Here is a 19,927-nt window from a genome sequence, read left to right as displayed (position 1 = left end):
AACCCCCCCCCCCCCAAATAAATGTGCTGTATTATCTCCCTTTCCTAAACAGAAAAGAGTCATTTCACTCATCACAGAACTGCCGAGACCCTCAAGGACGGAACGCAACCACCTTTTACCAGCATCCATCCAGCGGCTATATACGATTCCCAGATATAACGCCTGTCTCCTTTGGTCTGGGTGTGTGTGCACTGTACAAGTGCAGTTATGTTCAATTATATCCCTGGATAAGTGAGTCCCCACCCTCTGCTGTTTCTCACATTCACTTTCTGTTGTTCAGTAGTTTTGACTTGGGTCCCTACAGTCAAAATGGAACAAAGTCCCATCTCTTCCACCTTACCAGTATTTCAAAACTTCTCCTATCCACTTCCCTGCATCACTCTTAAAATGCAATGATTGAAATCAGACACAGTTTTGGGCTGTGGCCCAACCAACACTGAGCCAAGTGATACTGTCACCCCTGCATCTCACAGAACGCACTGCATGCAGATGTCACAGTATATTCCTGGGCTCTCCATCCTCCATCTCTCTGCCACTTGCTTGAATTCCTATGATCAATATTTGGGATGAGGGAGATGAAGACATAATGCAGCAGCTTCCCTTTGTTTCCCTGGCTTACTTTTTGAATTGGTGTGTGTGTAAGTGTCTTTGCTGGCTGCAGTGCTGTGATGAGCTATTTAGTTCTGCAAAGAAAATACATTCTGAAGCCAAACATACTTGGCTCCACTTGGAGCTTCCTTTGCCATCTTTGCAAGAAGCTGGAGTCCTAACAAAATACTAACAGTTCAATAAGTATCCCTAACTGCACCGCACCCACAGTGCAGGCCCATTCCCCTGATTCATTTATGAAGCTTTTCTTCAAATACTGAACATTACAGCAAGCCTTGAAATAGGTTAAGCACAGTTAATAACTTGTTTGTCTTAGTTCAGAAAAACCTAGTCTTTTAATGAAGTCATAATAAAAACAATTAACTCAGGATTTTGAAATCAACCCTTCAAGACTTAGATTAAAGATAAAAGAACAAAAGTGAAACCAGATTGCTTCAAAGCAGCCGACTGAACAACATGCTGAGAGCCGACGTGCGTCTGGGTAACCACTGTGTATGAAGTCCTGATAGGAAAGCTTGCTATTGGGATTGGTATTAAAGCTCACAGCAACTCCGGTGCAAGCCTATCAGTTGGAGCCTTTATAAATGTGAACTACGGCATTGGCTCAAGTCCCGTTTTCTTCTAGGCAGTGTTACAGCAGGGGACAGTGTCAGCACTGGGTTAGTGCAGTCTGCTGTCTCGTGAAGCACTGAAGTGCTTGATTATGCACACTCTGCCGGTCTACTCTAGGTTATAAGTCTGTTAGGGTAGTGACTTCAAATTGATCAAAAAGTTGCATTTTGTAAAACACATAGAGCCCGGATGCTCTAGATACCTAACAGGTAATATAGAGATGTAGAGCTGCACACAGAGATCTACTGCTGGGGAGGCTTTTCATCCTGGTCAAGACAGAGGTAAAGAGTTCTCATTTTCCCAAGGGAGGCGGTGAACTGCAGAGCTACGGCGAACCTGGAGACACTTCCCTCCATGGATTCAGTAGATGCCAATGTACGTTGAGGTTTGTGGTACATGTGCGCAGGACGATGCTCCACACAGGCGGGCCATAAAATAAAAGAACTTGCTTCCTGGGTCACCCTTGCCTTCTGGTTTCTCTTCTTTTCCCTTCTAGTGTTCTTATGCTCCACTTTTTACTTCTTTACCGTGAGTCAACTCTTTCCTCAAGCTAAGCTCATTTGTTTGGAACTGCTAAAAATATTCTCTCCCTCCTCCCCCAACTCCTTCTCCCAGATGCATTTGCTTTCCTCATTCGGGGCTTTGCAGATATATCAGCTTTCCAACAGCAAATGACTGTTAGTCCCACTGTGTCTCTGAAGGAGGCACTGTGGAAAACTGTGTGGGGATCCTGGCTGTGGGAGGATCTTTCCGAGACTCCAGGATCTCTCTCAACCCCCTAAAGCAATTCATTTTCCAGTCACTTACCAGCTTCACCAACAAACACTTCCACAGGTGTGCTGGTAGGGCTCTCCCCGATGATATTATAGGCTGTCATTAAAACTTCATATCTCCTGTACTTCTTCAAATCTGGAAATGTAAATTATTACATCAAAAAACTGACACTTCTAACATCCCACTTAATACTCCCTTATCCCTTTATAGCCACATTTCTCGCTCACTCAATATAGCGAGAGAATATTGGAAACAAGTTACTGAAATGTGAGAGTCTTTTACTTGGCTCTGTTTAGCTCGTCTTTTCTAATTCACACATCGCCACAGTAATGACATGTAATAACTTTCATAATTATGACAAGACCTCAGTCTATCCCCCCCCCAGATCTCCTACTGCTTTCTCAAGAGTGTGGACTGACACGGCAAACCCTGGTGTAATTACACGGGGTTTTGTAGACCAATGCAAGTAGCACTGGAGTCAGAAATGAATACAGATCAGTTGTCCTAGGGCAGCAAGCGCTTTTCCAGGGCTTTGTCATTAGGTGCAAGACAATAGTAACTAATAAATACCCTGTTCGTGTTTATCAAATGGCTATGCCGGGATGGCAGCACACAGTCAAAACCTAAACTGGTATTATTTATATTAGTAGACCTTTGCCCCTAATTCCTTTTAATTGGGTGAAGTTATCCCAGTTCAGATTTGCTTACCTGCCTATTACTTTCTTACACTCATGTTGTGCTGAGCACACCGGTGTAAATGTTACTTAGACTTGTAAAGAAGTAAGGCCGGAAGGGACCTCCAGAGGTCATCGAGTCCAACTCCCAGCCTGAGGCAGGATCCTCCCTATTCAAACCATCCTGTACAAATCCACCGTCCAACCTTTTAGCAGAACTAGTCACGCCTGACAAAACCACAAGCCATAACACCCTAAGCTGCCACAGGGAGACCGCCGTGGCCAATGTCCTGATGCTGTGAAGTTGTTAATATATGCTCAAGAGAGTCCAGGAATAGGGCCATGCACCCCCACCTACAGAAGATGGTAAAAAAGGCAACCCCCTTCCCCCTATAGCCCATATCAATCTGACCATGGGGTAGAATGCCTTCCCAACCCCAAATATAGCTATCGCTCTGACCCTAAGGGGGTTTCATCTGTCCACAGGCTAAAAGGGATAATTCTCAGTCGTTGACAAGAAAAAGCAAAATGCCTGAGCCGTGCCTAAGGGCGGGCCTGTTCAACAAGACGATCCTACTCTAAAAGGTCAAGATCCAGACTCTTATTTATTTCTGCTTATGGGAAATATCATAGCTGTAGGCCCTTCCCCAGCCACAGAGTCCTCTCTGTTTAGGGAATAGTTAGCAACAGCACTGTTGCAACTGAAATGCGGTACAGATGGAGGTTGATGAGGGGAGTCTGTAATCCCATTCAATGGGCTGCGCAGCCATTTGTCTCGAAGTGATTACCATTTCAACATTGATCACAGATTCCAAGGGGGATTTGAAACCTCTTGTACTCCATTTGGCCACCAGGCTCCCAATTTCTTCGCTGACATGCAGGGACTACTCTGACAGATGGGGGAAGAAGAGTGAGAGCAAGGAGAGAAAAAGCAGGCAAAAATCTAGGGCACTAAGGTAATTACTAAATCAATTAAAAAGAGGGTGGAGTAGAATCATGTAACAATCCCAGAAGACTGCAGCTGTCCACAGATTCCAGGACTTCTGTCTTAAAATGAAGTCACCGAGTCTAAAAGGAATATGGATCACTGAAAGGATCCAAGAACAAAAATATTTTGGAAGACAGGACGATTATATTAAAAAATGGTCCTTAAAATAGCATTGTTTATTCATGTGTGCATGGATTGGATACGTCTCTGGATTCCTTCCTCTGCCAGTACCTTTTCCTGCTACCTGTGAATCATACTGCACCTTAGCTTTGTGGATCACATCAGTCTGCGGCAAGTTCAGTGAATCTGATCCTTCTCATTTCAGCTCCACAGCAGTGTTTTGCCCATATATCTGAGTCAGATTCCAGCATCACTCACTGGTTTCAGATACCCACTAGATGATATCTGATACTTGATCGAGGCTTTGCCAGCCTACAAATGAAACACTGATATACTGTAGAGGAAAGAGCCATCCTGTCTGGAGTTATGGCGCTTGTCAACTCATATAGAGAAACTTTTATTGCTGCTGCTACAAGTTAGGGGTTTGGTGCTAATATGGAAGGAAACAGAACATATGTGAGTTCATGCATGCAAGTGCATGTGGGATCAGGGCTTCATTTCTTTACCCCATGACAATCTGTAACTCAGAAGCCTGGAGCAAAGCCTGCCTAGTGAACCGCTGTCCCCATGAAGCAACTTGCCTTTTAACTCTGTCGAACACTGTTTTATTCATTTCCAATTGAAAACATCTCTGAGCTGCATACAAATTCTTTGGGTCCTTTCTAAACTGGCCTTGTAACTTGCAGAATGCCTGAACGCCCTGATGCTTGAATCAAAGGACTAATGATGTGATTCAACTAAACTCAGATGGACTGTGAAATATGAGGCAAGCAGAATCAAAATTCACTTAGCATCAGAAATACGGAGATGTTGCAGTCAATGATGCTTCACCTACCCAGCAGCCATCTTTTTACAAGTCACTTACTTCCATCACCAATATCTTTTGATATATTGAAAACAAAGGTTTAAAGAACAGGCATCCAAGGAAGCTGACTCATTAATCTGAGTTGGTTTATACTTGATCCAGTGAGGAGAATGACAGGAGCTTGCCCATAGTGCATTCCCAACCATTATAAAGTGTCTCATCTAAAGGCAGTGTGCACTTACGTGTTAATTCATACGTCGTTAATGCAGAGCTGCTGTTCACTATCTTGAAGCTGCTTTGGGCTATTCAGGGTAAGCAAAGCAGAAAGCTTGTTACAGTGCAGGGAAATAGTTATTGCAAATGATGTAGAGCAGAGACAGAAGGAAATGATGCAGCGTACACATACACAGTTTGAGCGTCGGGACTGTACCTTGAAGGGCAATAAAATCACATCACTCTCTCATAACCCATCACAAGCATCTCATTCACGAGGGCTAGTTTCACTTCCTCACCAAACAGAGAATCATACAAACACACAACACGGGGAAACGTACGGCTTGTCAGCGTACACAGAACAAATGAGTCAGAGGGAAGCAATTTCTATGGGGAAAATTCCAGCTGCTGTACCGCAGGCTTATTTCTCAACTTGCCAAAGCTCAATTGTGGAGCATTATGGGATAAAGGCCTGAAATGCGGGACGTAAATCGCTAACACTTGACCTCAGATGGGATTTATTTCTTTAAAATATATATTAAGTTTTGCGCAGCATTATTTTCATGGTTCAATATTCCTCGTGCAAATGAACGAGAATAGCAAGCTGTATAAAAACAGCAGGTCCATGTGGAACAGAGATACTCTCGGGTAAGACTTTCAGAGCTGAAGCTGCTTTGAAAATACATCCGTCTTTGTCTCTCTTTTTCTATCCGAGTTGCCTGAAAAAAGCCCAGCAGGGTGGTTTATAGTAGAACAGTATTAAATAGGCAGCTACAGACTATTAGGCCACATTCTGATTTACAATCCCCCCTTGCCCTTACCAGGCATCTGAGGGTATAAATCAGGGCAGAATCTGATGCTTATGCTATTTGAAAAAAAATCTACCCTCCACAGGTAGAAAATCAGTATGTTCAAAACACCCTGCTCAAAGACAGGCATTCTGCATTCTCCAAAACCAAGGAGATGAGGCAGGATATCATCACATCAGAACAGTCCTGTTGGGCCCAATTCTATGGCTTGTACTTACTATAAATAGTATTTTATTCTGTGGGTGCATCTACACAAGACACTTAGTGCACAGTTGACTAATTAACAGTGCAGTAAACATCTCAGCATCTACATGTGCACCCCTATTAGTGTGTATGAAACTAATATGCTCTGCAGCAGAGTAGTACATGTAAATACAAGTACTACCTTGCTGCAGAGCTTTTTACTCTGCAGCACCACATGTATAGACACACAGCTGGTTGGCTGGGGCACGAGGGGGTTTCAGCACAGGGGCTGCCTGCTGGCTAGTCCTGTGCTGAAGCACCCTTGTGCCCCTCTGCAGCACGTTGAGCCAGGTAGGAGCAGCCTTGGATTGGCAGGCTGATCCCTTGGACCTCTTGCCAATGGGGGCTGCTGCAACCCAGCAAAATGTGCTGAGCTCCAGGCACACGGGCACATGCGTACCTAACAGCAATAAGCTCCGACGTGATAAGCTCCAGAGCTTATTGCTTATTAATAAGCATATGTAGATGTGCCCTGTGAGTAGTTGCATGGATGTTAATCATGGCAGAAGCTGATCCTTTATTGCTGGTTCACATCTGGAAGGTTACTGACCCCCACTTGGTATACCCCTCCTGTCCCTCTCTGCCACCTCCTCCTCTCCTTTCTTTCCTTCCTCTGTTTAAAACTCCTTTTCATGCTTCTCTAATTCTTCTACTCATCTTCCCCTTCCATGTGGATCGATAAAGGGGTAATTGAGTACTATTAACCTGCACTCCAGTATGATGAGATTCTGACTTTTTTATTTATTTTCTATTTTCTCTCTACGGAACAAAAAATACTTTGAGACTTCAAGGTTATCTTGGAAATGTCCCCATCTTTGAGCATCTCCATCCTTTGTATGTAAGTGTTAAGTAATTCAGTGCCCTAGAAACATATGTACAGTCTCCCCCTGGGGTGAGCAGGGGACACTAGTGGAATGAGGGATTACCATGCAATACCACGATGCGTCCGAAACACTTGCTGTCTACTCACGTGTAAGCTCTGCTCGTAAAGCTGAAGGGTTTTTAATGGTCTTGGACTCTGTTCCAGAGCCAGGGTCATAATCCAGCTCCCGGTAATAAATCCGGTATCCCAACAGCAAGCCATTCAGACTCTCGACCTTTGGTGGCTGCAAGAAATTCATATTTGGAAAGCATTTGGTAAGAATGTGCAATGCAGCAAACATCAGACAATACAGACCTTGGCTCAGATGGTCTTAAGCAGACACAGGGTTCAGTGCAACAGGGGACACAGAGCTCCCTAGGCTGAAATGGAGCCAGTCTTAATGTTTGCAAGCTAAAGTTCATGGAATTTACACACAAAAGAGATGAATGGCACTTCTGTTATTTTAACTCAGATGGGGTACTTACAAAGGGCTCTGTATTTAAAAGTCCAAAGTTCACTTCAACCTGAGCTCCCTGCCTTTGTGTGATAAACTATATAGCCAAACCAGATGCAAAAAATTCAGAAGTACCTACCCATTGCCTCCAATAAGCAGGAGAAGTGGAAGCCAATATGTCAGACTTTCAGCAGACAGAAGATAAATCAATTTTTTTTTTTTTTTTTTTTGGAAAAAAATTTTTTTTTAAAAAAAAATTTTTTTGCCAAAAAAAAAAAAAAAAAAAATTTTTTTTTTTTTTTTTTTTGGAAAAAAATTTTTTTTTAAAAAAAAATTTTTTTGCCAAAAAAAAAAAAAAAAAAAATTTTTTTTTTTTTTTTTTTTGGCAAAAGCATTATTTTTGAAACAGTAATTCTCTTGCGGCTGTTCTTGGGGACAGCTTGCTAATAGCACGCTCTGGATTCAGTATGGCTTTAGGGGCATACTGATGAGAAGCTGAATACAGATCCGTATATTATGGCTTTTAACTCGCATAGTAAAAAAACAGGTATATTTGGTAATAGCCCTCCTTGCAGATGGGATATTGCCACTCTTTTACATTGGGCTAGAGCAGAGCAGACTCCCCTTGGGCCAGAGGGAACCGTCTCTAACAGAAATGTGCAAGTCAGGAGAAGAGCTCTGATATAACGTACAAGGGATATTGTTTCTCACGTTTCTTGCCCATCAGTATACCAGATGCAATGTAATCCTCATTCAGATGTTTCTTTTTCCCCAAGGAGCCCATACAAAATTCCTGGGGATCCTAAGGAGCCCTCCCTTTTCTCCATCACCGTCTTCTTTCTGGTAAAGAGGGAGCGGACAGAGCCCTGCACAGAGCTCACCTGGGCTCCTTCAACCTCAGGTAGCGAGGCTGTTAGACACAAGACCAAGCGCCCCTGCTTCGGACAAACTGAGGCCAGGCATCAGATCTGAGAGCTTAACCTGGCTCTCCCGCACAGCAGTCTGGAGCAGGATGGTAAGCATGTACGGCCGCTGGGCCAGCCATTCACACCCCTATTCCTCTGGAGCACGTAGCCCGCCAGCACTCAACAGCACTTACATTTCAGCAGGGGAATTAGTCAGCAGTCCCTGAGGTCCTTCTCCAGCTACAGACTTCCATTATACTGAGAGGAGGTTTTTGTCTGAGTAAATATAGACAGGAGATGGGAGCCGGGGCATATGGAACAAGTGCCTTTTTAGGAGCCTAATGTGGTTTTACAGTGGCAGAGAAGAGAAGAAACTTCAGCCATTTATCTTTGAAAGATTCCTGCAGTGAAATTTAAGGGGCTGAAAGGATAAATGGATAATGATTTAAATCTGGAAAGATCCCCGTGTGTTTCGTGAACTTTGTATAGGGATAACTCTGTCCACCACTGAAGCCGTAACACTGCGTGAAATGGTTAACACTACGTGCAATTTAAATAAAGCTAGTAAAGAAAGGATTAAAATCATCCAAAACAGGGAAGGCAGCAAGTGTTCAGCAGCAGCCTAGCTCTTGGGTAGACAAAATGCAAAGAACCTGCCATTAACTGACTGTTTTTCATGAAGGGGAGACATCTGCCTTAAGGGGATGGTATTTCTTTGGGCTAGAATGGAGGAAAACTGGGAAAAAGGAGAAATTCTGTTACAGACAAGTGTAGAGAACACCTCTGAGGATAACCTTAACAGATGACAAGGAAAGTATGCAGCTAGCAAGAACAGGAGGCAGTTCCTTGCAGCGGTCCCAGCAAGAGCGAGCCCATTAAGAACAATCCAGCACAAGTCACTTCTACTCTGCATGGATGCAGGAGTGCATTCATCGTCTTCTGGGCCTTGTATACTCTTCAAGAGACTCCCCCAGTGACAACTACTATTAATATTTTTTGCTAGTATTGCAGAAGCACCAGGAATGGGAGAGGCCCACCTCGAGTCATTGCGTGCACTCCCCTTGTATCACAGACCACCGTATCATACTATCCTTTTCATAAACCGATCAAGGTCTGTCTTCAGGCTGGGCACGTACTTGCCTTGCGCTACTTCTACTGGAAGCCTGTTGCAGAGCCTAACTGCTCTAATGGTTAAAAATCCTCCTTTCATTTCCAACTCAATTTATTCTTTGTCAGTTTAGACCCAGTTATTTTTGTGCCAGCCCTAGGTTTCACTTTCCCTTGTTCTTCTTGCACCGGCATGTCTGCTTCCCCGATGTGTTTTATCAAGTTTTCTCAGCCTTTGAAATGCCTTGATTCCTTTAGCTAAGCAGAACAGTTTTCTCTTGTCCCACCAGCTTCCCCAGCCGCAGACCAGCACCACGCTGTATGAGGTGCTGTGCAAATAGACAGCCCATCCCTCTCCTCCGTCTTTGCAGGACGGCATCATCCGTCATCTTCCAGCCAAAAGGAACAGTCTCCCTTCCGGGATGGGCGAAGGGGAGACATACTGTAAGCCGTTGCGATGTTACTTCCTGGTAATTATAATCCACAGTCCTTTTTCTTTTTCATCCTTTGGCCTTTGTCTTACTTTCCCCATATTGTACTAGCTTTATTTTAGCTAATAGCATTGTAATAGAATTGTGCTATCTCAACAAGCGATTATTGGCAGTTAATTTGCCTCCCTACTTCCCTACTTGCAAGGGAGAGTCATAATGATAACTCGGAGGAACTGTTTCTTTTCCTGATGGGGAAGAAGGAAAAGACAACAACATATATCATGACTTGCGTGTGCAGCCAAGTCAGAGAAGAGAAGCAGCAGAACTAACAATCACAGCGAGGAGACACTGGGAACACTAATTGGATTTGCATTTAGTTGGACGTAAATCATGTTTTATCCGGAAGGAAAGTTCTCTTGTAATGGTCCAGTGCCTTTTTCTGCTTCACTTTTTAATTAGTGAGATGTGTCACACTTCAAAAAAATAAAAGAGCACATTCGGGGACATTTCCCATACAATCTCAAAACACGGAAAACCCTACTGAATACGAGTGATGCAACTTTGCTCTGCGTTCTGTTTTAAAGTTAACGAAAGGCTATTTCTTTAATTCCTTGTCACGGTGGCACATTGATCTGTTGACAGACGACTTGTTTTTCATGCCTTCCTGTGTTTCTCCAGTTATTTCCTCCTTTAAATGTAGCACAAGGATACTCGGAAGATAAATGGACCAAAATGTTTCCTCCTCCTTGCCATGAAAATGATGATCTTTTCTTGAAAAGGGTACTTTACAGAGAGGTCAGATCTTCCTAGCCCTATCTGTCTGTCATGGCCAAAACTCTACTTCTGATGTAAAGGATTATTTAGGATTTTGTATTTATCTGAAGGAAGGCCCCAGGGATCTGCTGAGGTAGGTAAAGTGATAACGAGTGGCAGCCTGTATGGGTTAGGGAAGTAACATGAACAAGTTCTTTATATCATGCAAGTTGCAGGAATTTGGATGCCTAAGATGGAGCCAGGGCAGTCCACAATCCTGAAGTTAACTTAAACATTGCCCAGTACTTTTAAAATCAATCTTGCATTATTAATACAACTGTCTGCGATGGATAGATTCTCTTCGTTTTTTTTTTTTATTTAAAAATAATGGACTGATTGGACCAAGCAGCTTAAAGCACAGATGGTGCATCTGGATTTTGCTCTGTGAATTATTAACTAAGTTCAAAGTTAAAAATTCAGCTCTGCTTGGCTAGCTCCCCTCCCCCCCTCCTTTAGCTTGGCTGATGCTTTTTGTATACATTATTCTTTAATACTACTGTGCAACCCCTTGTTAATTGTAGGCTATTGTGGGAATTGAAGATTTTTGTTTATTTGCAAAATATATTACGGCTGAATTACCGGAACCCTATTAATATATGTGTAGTAATGACATGTAATTGCCTGCGACTCCCTTGAGATGGCCATGGTACAACTATCCCATTTCATTTTCATGAAATATAAAGTATCCAATTATCTAAATAACCACCTATTTCATATTAATTACCCACCAATAATCAGTCAATTGGAGAAAGGGTTACTCCTACAGTACATTATGTCTTCCCTGTTTGTTCTCCTTGTAGTCAATTCATTCCATGCTATGTTTGATTTGGAGGCGGGACAGTTGATTTATACCAAGACATATTTCCTCCAGTAAAATGGTTCAACATGTCTTCTATTTGTTCAACATACTCCAAGTGATGTTGACATTATTTAGTGTTTTGCTGTCTGTTGTGCACTTGTAAAGCTAGGCATATCTTCCAGGAACTGCTGGCACAGGAACAGACAAACCTTCGTACATGAAAGAATATTCTTCCAACATGCAAGGTGCTGAGCCTGCACCGTAAACATGCATATACATTTTTCATTTGAATACAATCTGTTGAAAGACAGCCTTGTTATGAGGGCGGGATTCTCTCTCAGGAGCAAGGTGAAGCACAGATTTTCCAGGGTAGGAAAATCCCTGGAAAGGATTTCAGGCTATATTACCCCACTGGTTTCCTGTATTCACGCTCACTCTGCAGGACAATGTCTTAAAGCAGCGGCATACAAAGTTCTGGCAAATCAGAGCAGCCCTAAGCCAGATTGATAGGAATGGAAACTGAAAATGCATGCGTTTGTAGAGCAGATCTGGCATGGATAATCTCCAGTCAGCTCAGAATGATGCTGAAGGTCCAAAACCTGCTCTTCTTCACTCAGAAAAATAGCTATAAAAGAGCCAGAGTGCACAGGAAGTTCCTAAGAAGCATGACACCAACCAGACACCAACCAGAGGAGACTGTATGCAGTCTGTACTGACAGAACTGTTTCATTACCTGATCAGCACCATGGGTGACACCGCTAAGTAGTCCACGTGTAAAGACTGAAACCTAGTGACACCAACAAGAGGCAGGAGCATGTGTAAAAGCAACAAGCTCAGGCTTTCATAGGAACCCTGTTATCTCCTTTTGTCTCCATCAAGGTACGTAGCTATAGTATCCCCCTCACACTAAAACTAGAGGACCAGAAATTTCCATCTGTCACCGGTCAAACTGGACTCTGCCTTCTGAGTGTGCTTAGGGATACCCAGTGCAGAGAAGTTACCTGCTCCCACTGTGCCATTATGCCATGCAACTTAAGCCAGGTAAGTCAGTGCAGAAATGTTACAGCAATTGCTGTGTTTTACCTACCTGCCACTGAACAAGCACAGAGGAAGTGGTGTGGGGAGTTACCGAGACAGACCTTGGAGGTTCACCTGGAACTGGAAAAACACAATCAAAACCAAACGATGTTACAACAACAGAAAACGTATTCCATTGGGTCCCTGCCTTCCTTCACTGCTGCCCTTCCCAAGTCAGGTTCGTTGTCACCATCAGTGGCAAGATAGAGGACAAGAGCACGGATGTACAGGGACAGCCAGTTCCCTACCACACTGTCTCTGCTACCTCTGTAACACACACAGCACGTCTCAGCTCAGGCACAGAGAAAGCAGAGCTTATCAGGAGCCTACAGCTCTCCACAGAGTAATGCTCTACTGGCAGCTAGGTTTGCTCAGTAAAATAATGGCTCACAGTTTGTTAAGGGGCTGAGGAGCTTTCGCAAGTTCTGCTTGTTGCATTGTTAGGAGGCTGCGGTGAGTTCCCGATTCCCTGTAACTAAGCTCAAAGTCAATTGAAAATGAAATCTTCAGTTCGGCTGCATGGAGGCAGCATTGCCTCATTAGCACCTGGAGTTCTCGTCTGCAATACTCTGCAACAATAAGGCAGCTTTTGTTCAGAAAAATGGGGCTTTCTTTAACACCTTGTGTGTTCAAGCGCTGTCCCAATCCAAGTCACCTGCTATCTGATGACACCTGCCTTCTGATTTCGGGGTGACACGCTCCGCAATGTGCTTTAGCAACATTCCCTGCTACCTTAACACCTACGTGTATTATTTGCCTGCAGCCATGTTATATCAAATGTTGCTCAGCACCTATCATGATGTCATAACATAACTTGGGCAAATCTGTTCCAGGCCTGATTCTAATTTTCTTATACCCACAGACGCACAAGAAGTCCTGTCCAGGTAAGTGAGATTATCTATGGAATAACATCCTAGGGGATATTATCCAGGGCAGCAAAATCTGTCTTCAAAGGCCCACTCCCCCTCCCCTCCCCAAACCCTGACAACTGTCATTCATTTTCTGTTTACTCCAATCTGCAGGAAGAGACGCCTATGTTTACCGAAGCCTCATGCTCCATCTTCCTGACACCTCAGTCATTAGCAGCACTGCAGCCTAATGTGAATGGGGAGTGAAAACAATTGAAGAAACTTCTTCAAACATGCACAATTCTGCATTTATTTTTAATGATCTCTTGTAAATTATTCAATTTCTGGAAAGATAATGGTTAGCGCAGAGTTTGGAAGCCAATCAAACAGAGTTTAATTCCATTTGGAGACTCCTGAAAGCATGATTCATTATCAGAGGGCACAGCAGGACACTTAAAGCTGCCTGTTATTAATTCAGCTAAATCTCGTTACCATCCATATCAATTCCCCATGAACAATACTGTGGTTGACTCTCTGGGTTTTCACTCTACCCCCCCACCTGAAGCACAAAGTGGAATTAAAATTCGTGGAAGAAGGGGCTCCAGAGGTTACAGTGCAGTCCCTGGAGCACTGCCCAGGCCAGTGTCTGGATCGTGCCCTCTTCATCTCTCTTACCGTCCTGGAGAGTAGTGACTGCTTCGGTCTCGGTGCTGAAGTCACTGTCTCCAATGTCGTTGGTTGCTTTCACTCGCAGCTTATAAGAAGTAAATGGGTTCAGCCTGTAAAATGTAAAAACAAGGATGAGGGATGAATTCTCCTTGAGTCTCTGCAAGCTGCTTGAGACTAACCCTCCAAAAAGAACCTGCCCAAAGGCAGATGAGGTTATTAGAGTAGTTCATCTTCTCTAAAGCCCTCCATCCTTTATTTCCAGTCTTGTCCTTCTTCCCAGTGGCGTCAGGGCTGCTCAGATCCTCTCTAATGTCACTGTCACCTTCTCAAATATCCTCCAGCCAGAGCTCTCAAATAGAAGCCAGGGTAGATGTGCGCTTTATAGACTAACTAAAGTGTGTGTGTATATGTATCTCCATGCATCACAAGCTTCCACGAGCTAGAGTTCACTTCATCAGATGCTGTGGAAGGATGTGCTGTGGAGCAATGTATTAGAAGGAGAGAGATCTGAATACAAAGGTAGGAGGAAGGGGGAAGGGAAGGGGTCTCAAAGATGGACGCTTTCTGCTCATGACTGACTCAGTCCGAAAGAATAGCCATAGCTGTAATTCATGGACAGGTCTGTGGGTAACAGAGGGTTGCAGAAAGGGCAATGTGCATTATTAAAAAAATTCAGGGTATGCATTAGCATTTCAGATCCTTAAAGTGCCATCTGTATTAAGCATCTCATACATCCTTGAGAGTCCTGTGGGGCAGCTGATCCTCATTTTAGAGACAAGGACACAGCTAAAGAGAGGTTAGTTGATGTGCCCGCCACCACCCAGGAAGTCAATGGCACAGCTGGCATGAGAAAACAGCCTGCCAGCCTTCTGATTAATCTACTAGGCTGTGCAGCAGGACCAGTACATTTCACTCCGACTGAATTTCAAACTAATGCTATTACCCAGCTTACTTAATAAAGACAGTGACAGCAGATTCCCCGCAGCTCTTGTGTACATACAGAGTTTAAGATATGCAAAGACTGATTTTTAGCTGACGTAACCTCAGCAAAGCATCTTCTGGCTTGGCCAGGAGGAGGCTTGCTTTTGAGACACCTGGAAGGGCTGCGAGTTGAGAGCTGTAAGTTAGAGGGGGCTTAGTTAATTAATTGGTAGCGTCTGGCCACCAGCTAGCAGAGGCAAGTCCAAGTAAAGATACCGACACGGGATGATTAAACACTGAGGGATAATATATTGTGATGGCCAATAACTAATGGCACTACAATATTGCTTTTCTGGATACCCATAGGAAAATGCTTTTAGCAAGGGAGAACAGAAAGGTCCCCCCACCCCGCAAGTTTACCCTGTTAGGAAACCAGCACTCTCCTTCAGGAACTTAAATTGTCTTTCTTGAAATATAGATCTTTTGTTTTCAATAATGACAATGTCAAGTCTAAATTACAGAGCTCGTCTCCTGGATTTCAAGGGCCTTGACTGCAAAGACGCTGGGCATAATTCAGGCGTGGTGAAACTCCACCAAAGTCGGTGAATCAGGTCTGCATTTGTCTGATAACTGTCAAGTTTTCTTTTTCCTGCCCTGTTAAACAAATGGTGGCAATATATTTATATTTATATCCTTTGGCACATGACTAATGAGTCAGTTCACCAGAAGGCACCGCCTGACATTTTTGTAACAGGCATTAACAAATTGTGAATGCCATAGTCTCATATACCAACGGCCTTTTAGAGACAGTCTTGCTTCTACTGGCAGAAGCAAAATGAGTCCCCCCGCGTCTGTATGAGACATTGCAATGTCTTTAATTCCAGCACCATTTCTGAGAGCCGAATGGAGGCTGGCTGACAGTTCAAAACACCCCAAAGCTATCTGTATATTTTAGTATGGAAAATGCAGATACAATATTCCTCATCTGGAAACAGGATAAGGGGTAACAAAGAGATATTTCAGTACCTTGACCAGGTGAATTTTAACATAAGCCATTACCAAAAGCCCTGGTGATTACAGTGGACAGTAAGTGGAATATGAACCAGCGGTGTGCCCTTGGTGCTAAGAAGGCTAACGGCATCCTGGGCTGCACTGGTTGCCAGCAGATGAAGGGCAGTGATTCCTCCCCTCTATTCAGCACTGGGGAGGCCACATCCCCAGTCCTGTGTCTAGTTTTGGGCCCTGCACTACAGAAAGGATGTGGGCAAACTGGACAGAGTGAAGGACAGTGCATCGAAAATGGTTCGGGGCCTGAGGCACATGACTTCTGAAGAGAGGCAGAGGGAACTGGGCTTATTTAGTCTGGAAAAGAGAAGACTGAGAGGGGATTTAATAGCAACCTTCAACTACCTGAAGTGGGTGGAGCTGGACTGTTTTCAGTGGTGGCAGATAACAGAACAAGGGGCAATGGTCTCAAAATGTAGCAAGAGAAATTTAGGTTAGATATTAGGAAGAACTTCCTCACTAGGAGAGTAGTAAAACACTGGAACAGGTTACCCAGAGAGGTGGTGGACTCTCCATCCTTGGAGGTTTTTAAGAGCCAGCTAGACAAAGCTTGGTTGGGGTAATCTAGTTGGGGATGGTCTTGCTTTGAGAAGGGGGTTGGACTAGATGATGTCCCGAGGTCCCTTCCAGCCCCCATTTTCTATGATTCCGACTTCTATTTTCCAGGATGTTGCCCAGTCAGAGGGTTGGGCAAGATCCTGTGTAGGAGAAAAAGAGTGATCTAGTGTACCAAGCTTCAGGGGAGGAGCCTGGAAATGCTGGGCTGCAATTCCAACTTTGAATTATATTTGCTGTACTTCCTTGGGCAGGTCACTTAACTTCTGTGCATCACTTTTGCCACCTCTACCACCGGGACAGTGGCTCTTCTTTACCTGTCTCCCAAAGGGCGTGGAAGTTTCACAGGTTAATATTTGATCTTTGAAACTATAAAATGCTCCAAGTGGCAAGTGGTACAAGTTCTAGGATGCCCTGATGTTGTAAGATACCTCTCAATGATGCAGGAGGTTGCCTCATGACTGATGGAAGAGGAGTAGGTTTGCCATTCTCCATTTGGTAGCTCCCGCACTTGCACAGTGAAGTATCGTACCGGGGAGGATCCATCACTACCAGGAACCCACTGCAGCTTGAGACTCTGTGACGAAACCTCAGTCTGCGGGGTTATCAGTTGCCTGGGAGGTGCTGGTCGCTCTGCAATTAAATAAAAAGCTGGTATCACCACAGAAGAAAATTCAAATGGAAACATCTAGAGAGACTCATGCACCTTCTCAGTTGCAATGATACAGGGGATCTGATGCTTGAAACACTAAAGCACACCACTGGTACTACGGCTCATGTCCCAGTTTCAAAGACGAGAGTTAGAAGTTATCGTCACCTCCCTAGCAACACAGTCACCTCAAGAACCCTTATGTTCCTAAATCACTGGATACGGAGGAGTCAATATTGCAATCGTCATATTTTTGTCTCTCTCAGATATTGGGAAACATCTGCACTCTGTACACTTCCCTTTTTTTGGAAAGAGACACAGCACCAAAGAGAATCAATACCTCTTTGATACCAGCAGCCAAACAGCTACAGAGAGGAAATTTCTTGTGAAACTGAGAAGTGCACCTGGCCTGTAATCTCCTATACATCATTCCAGCTTCTAAGCCTGTGCCCATTAGCTTGGTATCTAAGGACCAGACTCCCCAGTCTGCCAAGTTCACTCCGTGCCACACAGCTGCTGCCTCCTCTAGCAGCTGCTACCAACCCCTGGTGTATTAGAAAAGCAGAGTTGGATTGTGGGGGGATCCAGTTTCACTCTGCCTGATCCCCCACTGACCATCAGTGATCAATGCTTCTCCGCTGCACTAACCTCTGCTGGAACCAGCCAGTCAACCATTGACCTGCAACTGCTACTGCCCGCTGTGTCCAAGCACATCTTGGATGTAGTGGAGACTTGAGGCTGGAAGTGCCTACTTCAGATCACTGCTCAGACACCCCCCACCGTGTCACCTCCTTCACAGTGATTGACCTCGAACCTGCCACATTAAAACAGTTTGTCCCAGCACCAATGCGGACCTCTCCTGGGTAGTTAATGCTTCCATATTTTGTAAGAAGTAGGGAATGGAAATACAGGTGCAGTACCCACCAGTCCCAAACCGTTTGAATATAGATCTCTCCCCTGTCACGATGTCTCTGCACCCCATCGATTTCAATAGAGAAACTCAATAGAGTACGGAATAATTGTTTAATTGTTTATCATGAAGATTATTGATTCTGATTAAAATGTGTGGCATGTAATAAAGGAGGAATTGATTGGAGACACCGCAGCAACTTGCCTTTGAGAAGCAATTCGATTCAACTTAATCAGCACTTGTTTCCATAAACACACCTCTGACTGCAGGATCCTTCACCGCTCTGTATGAAGAGCACTTCATTTTTTCCCCCTCTCTCAAAACATTTCCTTTATGGCTTGGCATTTCTCTGCAGCATGCTCTTGCTGACACACAAGTGCCAAAAGGATGGTAAGCTATTAGCTGCAGAAAGTCTTCAGTGATAGCAGCGTGCTCTGCAGAGTATGACGCAAAGGTCAATGCCTTGCTCTGGGAGGGCTGGGCAGGTGTTCCAGGTTATGCTATCGGAGGGAGGGTGAGCCCAGTAGCATCGTGTGAGGATTTAATCTGATCGAGTTTAACCAGCTTGCAGTTTGAACAGATCACATTTTGTATCCAGCCTCCCGGGGCACAGTTCCGGTCTGCTGCTAATGAGTCGCTGAGATTTTTTAAATCTCCCTTTTTTGTGAGATAAAACCTGACCGTTACTAAGAAACGATGACTATAGAGGGTCCAATTAATAGAACTTAGGTCCAAGCAAACCCAAAGATTAGTTGTTTCTGCAGGAAAGTTAACTGACCCCACGTGATTCTGCAGGGCCTTTTCACTGGCATGGTACAGCAGTTTCATGTGAAGTTTAGCTATGGAGGCGCTCAGGCAGCGGCTCTGTTCTCTTACCAACAGGTGGCTTCATCTTGAGGAACATCACAGGGAAGTGTAGCTCCAAAGCATTGTAGAAAACTCTTTGCTTACAAAAAGATGCTCTGTTTACGGCAGAGCTGACTACTTAGCTCCGCAGTAAAGTGTCTACACATGCGGTGCTATTAGGCCGGAGTAAACTAATTAGCTCCTCCATAGGATAGTACTGAACAACACAAGTATTATCCTAGGGCAGAGTTATTTACTCTGCCTCAATACACGTGTAGACACTGACTGGGGCTAGCTGGGGCACAAGGGTGCTACAGTGTGGGGCTACCTCTTGGTTAACCCCCCAGTGTAGCCACCTGGTATGCTAGTCACTCCCTCCACAGCACATTGAGTTGGGTAGGAGGAGCACTGAGCTGGCAGGCTGAACCCTTCAGCCCCCTGCTAGCCAGGACTCCATCACCCCAGCTCAACATGCTGTGGGGACCCAGGCGCACATGTAAACACTGCGCCTGGGAGCAATAAACTCCAGAGCAAATTGTGCCGGAGTTTATTGCATCAAATGAATTTCGCATGTAGACTTAGTAGCAAGCAAAGGTGGGATTTTTCAAAGTAGCAGGTGGCAATTCTTATTGGGTTTCAAGGCAATCTGGGTGCCTGCCTACCTACTTTCTTTGAAAATCCCATCATTAATTAGACTAAGTAAGCTTTAATAACTAGAGAGGTAAAAATGCATTTGCACATTCATATGCTGGTTATTGTCCTATCAAAATAAGATAATCTTATATAAAAATATCCTTATCATTTTTATTATTTCTTCCCATCATGGTTGATGCACGCTTAACATTTTTTCTGACTCTTCCAAACACATGCACTACTTAGGGTAGACCTGAGAGCCTTTGGACCCAACTTTATGGGATACAAGCAGGAACACACAGCCAGCCATTAGAGAGAGAAAGGTCTTGTTTTATGTAATGACTCTCATATCCAAGATATCCCTAAAGGCTTGATAATTGTTATTACAGCGAAAGTGGGAATTATGCAGTGAGCTATTACATCCACAGCCACAGAAAGTAGAATAGCTTCTGTTGAGGCGCAGAAGGTTTCCCATGATGCTGAGTTTCTCACCCACACATTGTCAGAATGCGCCCCCCTTCCTTTTTTTTTTTTTT

At 44.1% G+C, this 19,927-nt stretch overlaps 1 protein-coding gene across 1 annotated transcript in view; it reads right to left on the bottom strand.

Annotated features, from left to right (window-relative positions):
* The window catches only part of SDK1 (sidekick cell adhesion molecule 1), a 551,260-nt gene that overhangs the window by 85,214 nt on the left and 446,119 nt on the right, over nucleotides 1–19,927 (bottom strand). The window contains exons 30-35 of the mRNA XM_019512615.1: nucleotides 16,785–16,986; nucleotides 13,819–13,922; nucleotides 12,306–12,376; nucleotides 6,818–6,953; nucleotides 4,825–4,884; nucleotides 2,029–2,130 (exon numbers count right to left, since the gene is read on the bottom strand). Of these exons, the coding sequence (XP_019368160.1) occupies nucleotides 2,029–2,130; nucleotides 4,825–4,884; nucleotides 6,818–6,953; nucleotides 12,306–12,376; nucleotides 13,819–13,922; nucleotides 16,785–16,986 (675 nt within the window). The remainder of the gene's footprint in view (nucleotides 1–2,028; nucleotides 2,131–4,824; nucleotides 4,885–6,817; nucleotides 6,954–12,305; nucleotides 12,377–13,818; nucleotides 13,923–16,784; nucleotides 16,987–19,927) is intronic.

The sequence above is a fragment of the Gavialis gangeticus genome, unplaced genomic scaffold (assembly GCF_001723915.1).
Source record: "Gavialis gangeticus isolate Ggan-Ray unplaced genomic scaffold, GavGan_comp1, whole genome shotgun sequence".
Classification (NCBI taxonomy): domain Eukaryota; kingdom Metazoa; phylum Chordata; order Crocodylia; family Gavialidae; genus Gavialis; species Gavialis gangeticus.
Note: the sequence above shows the minus strand (reverse complement) of the source record. Positions and strands in the feature narration are given on the sequence as shown.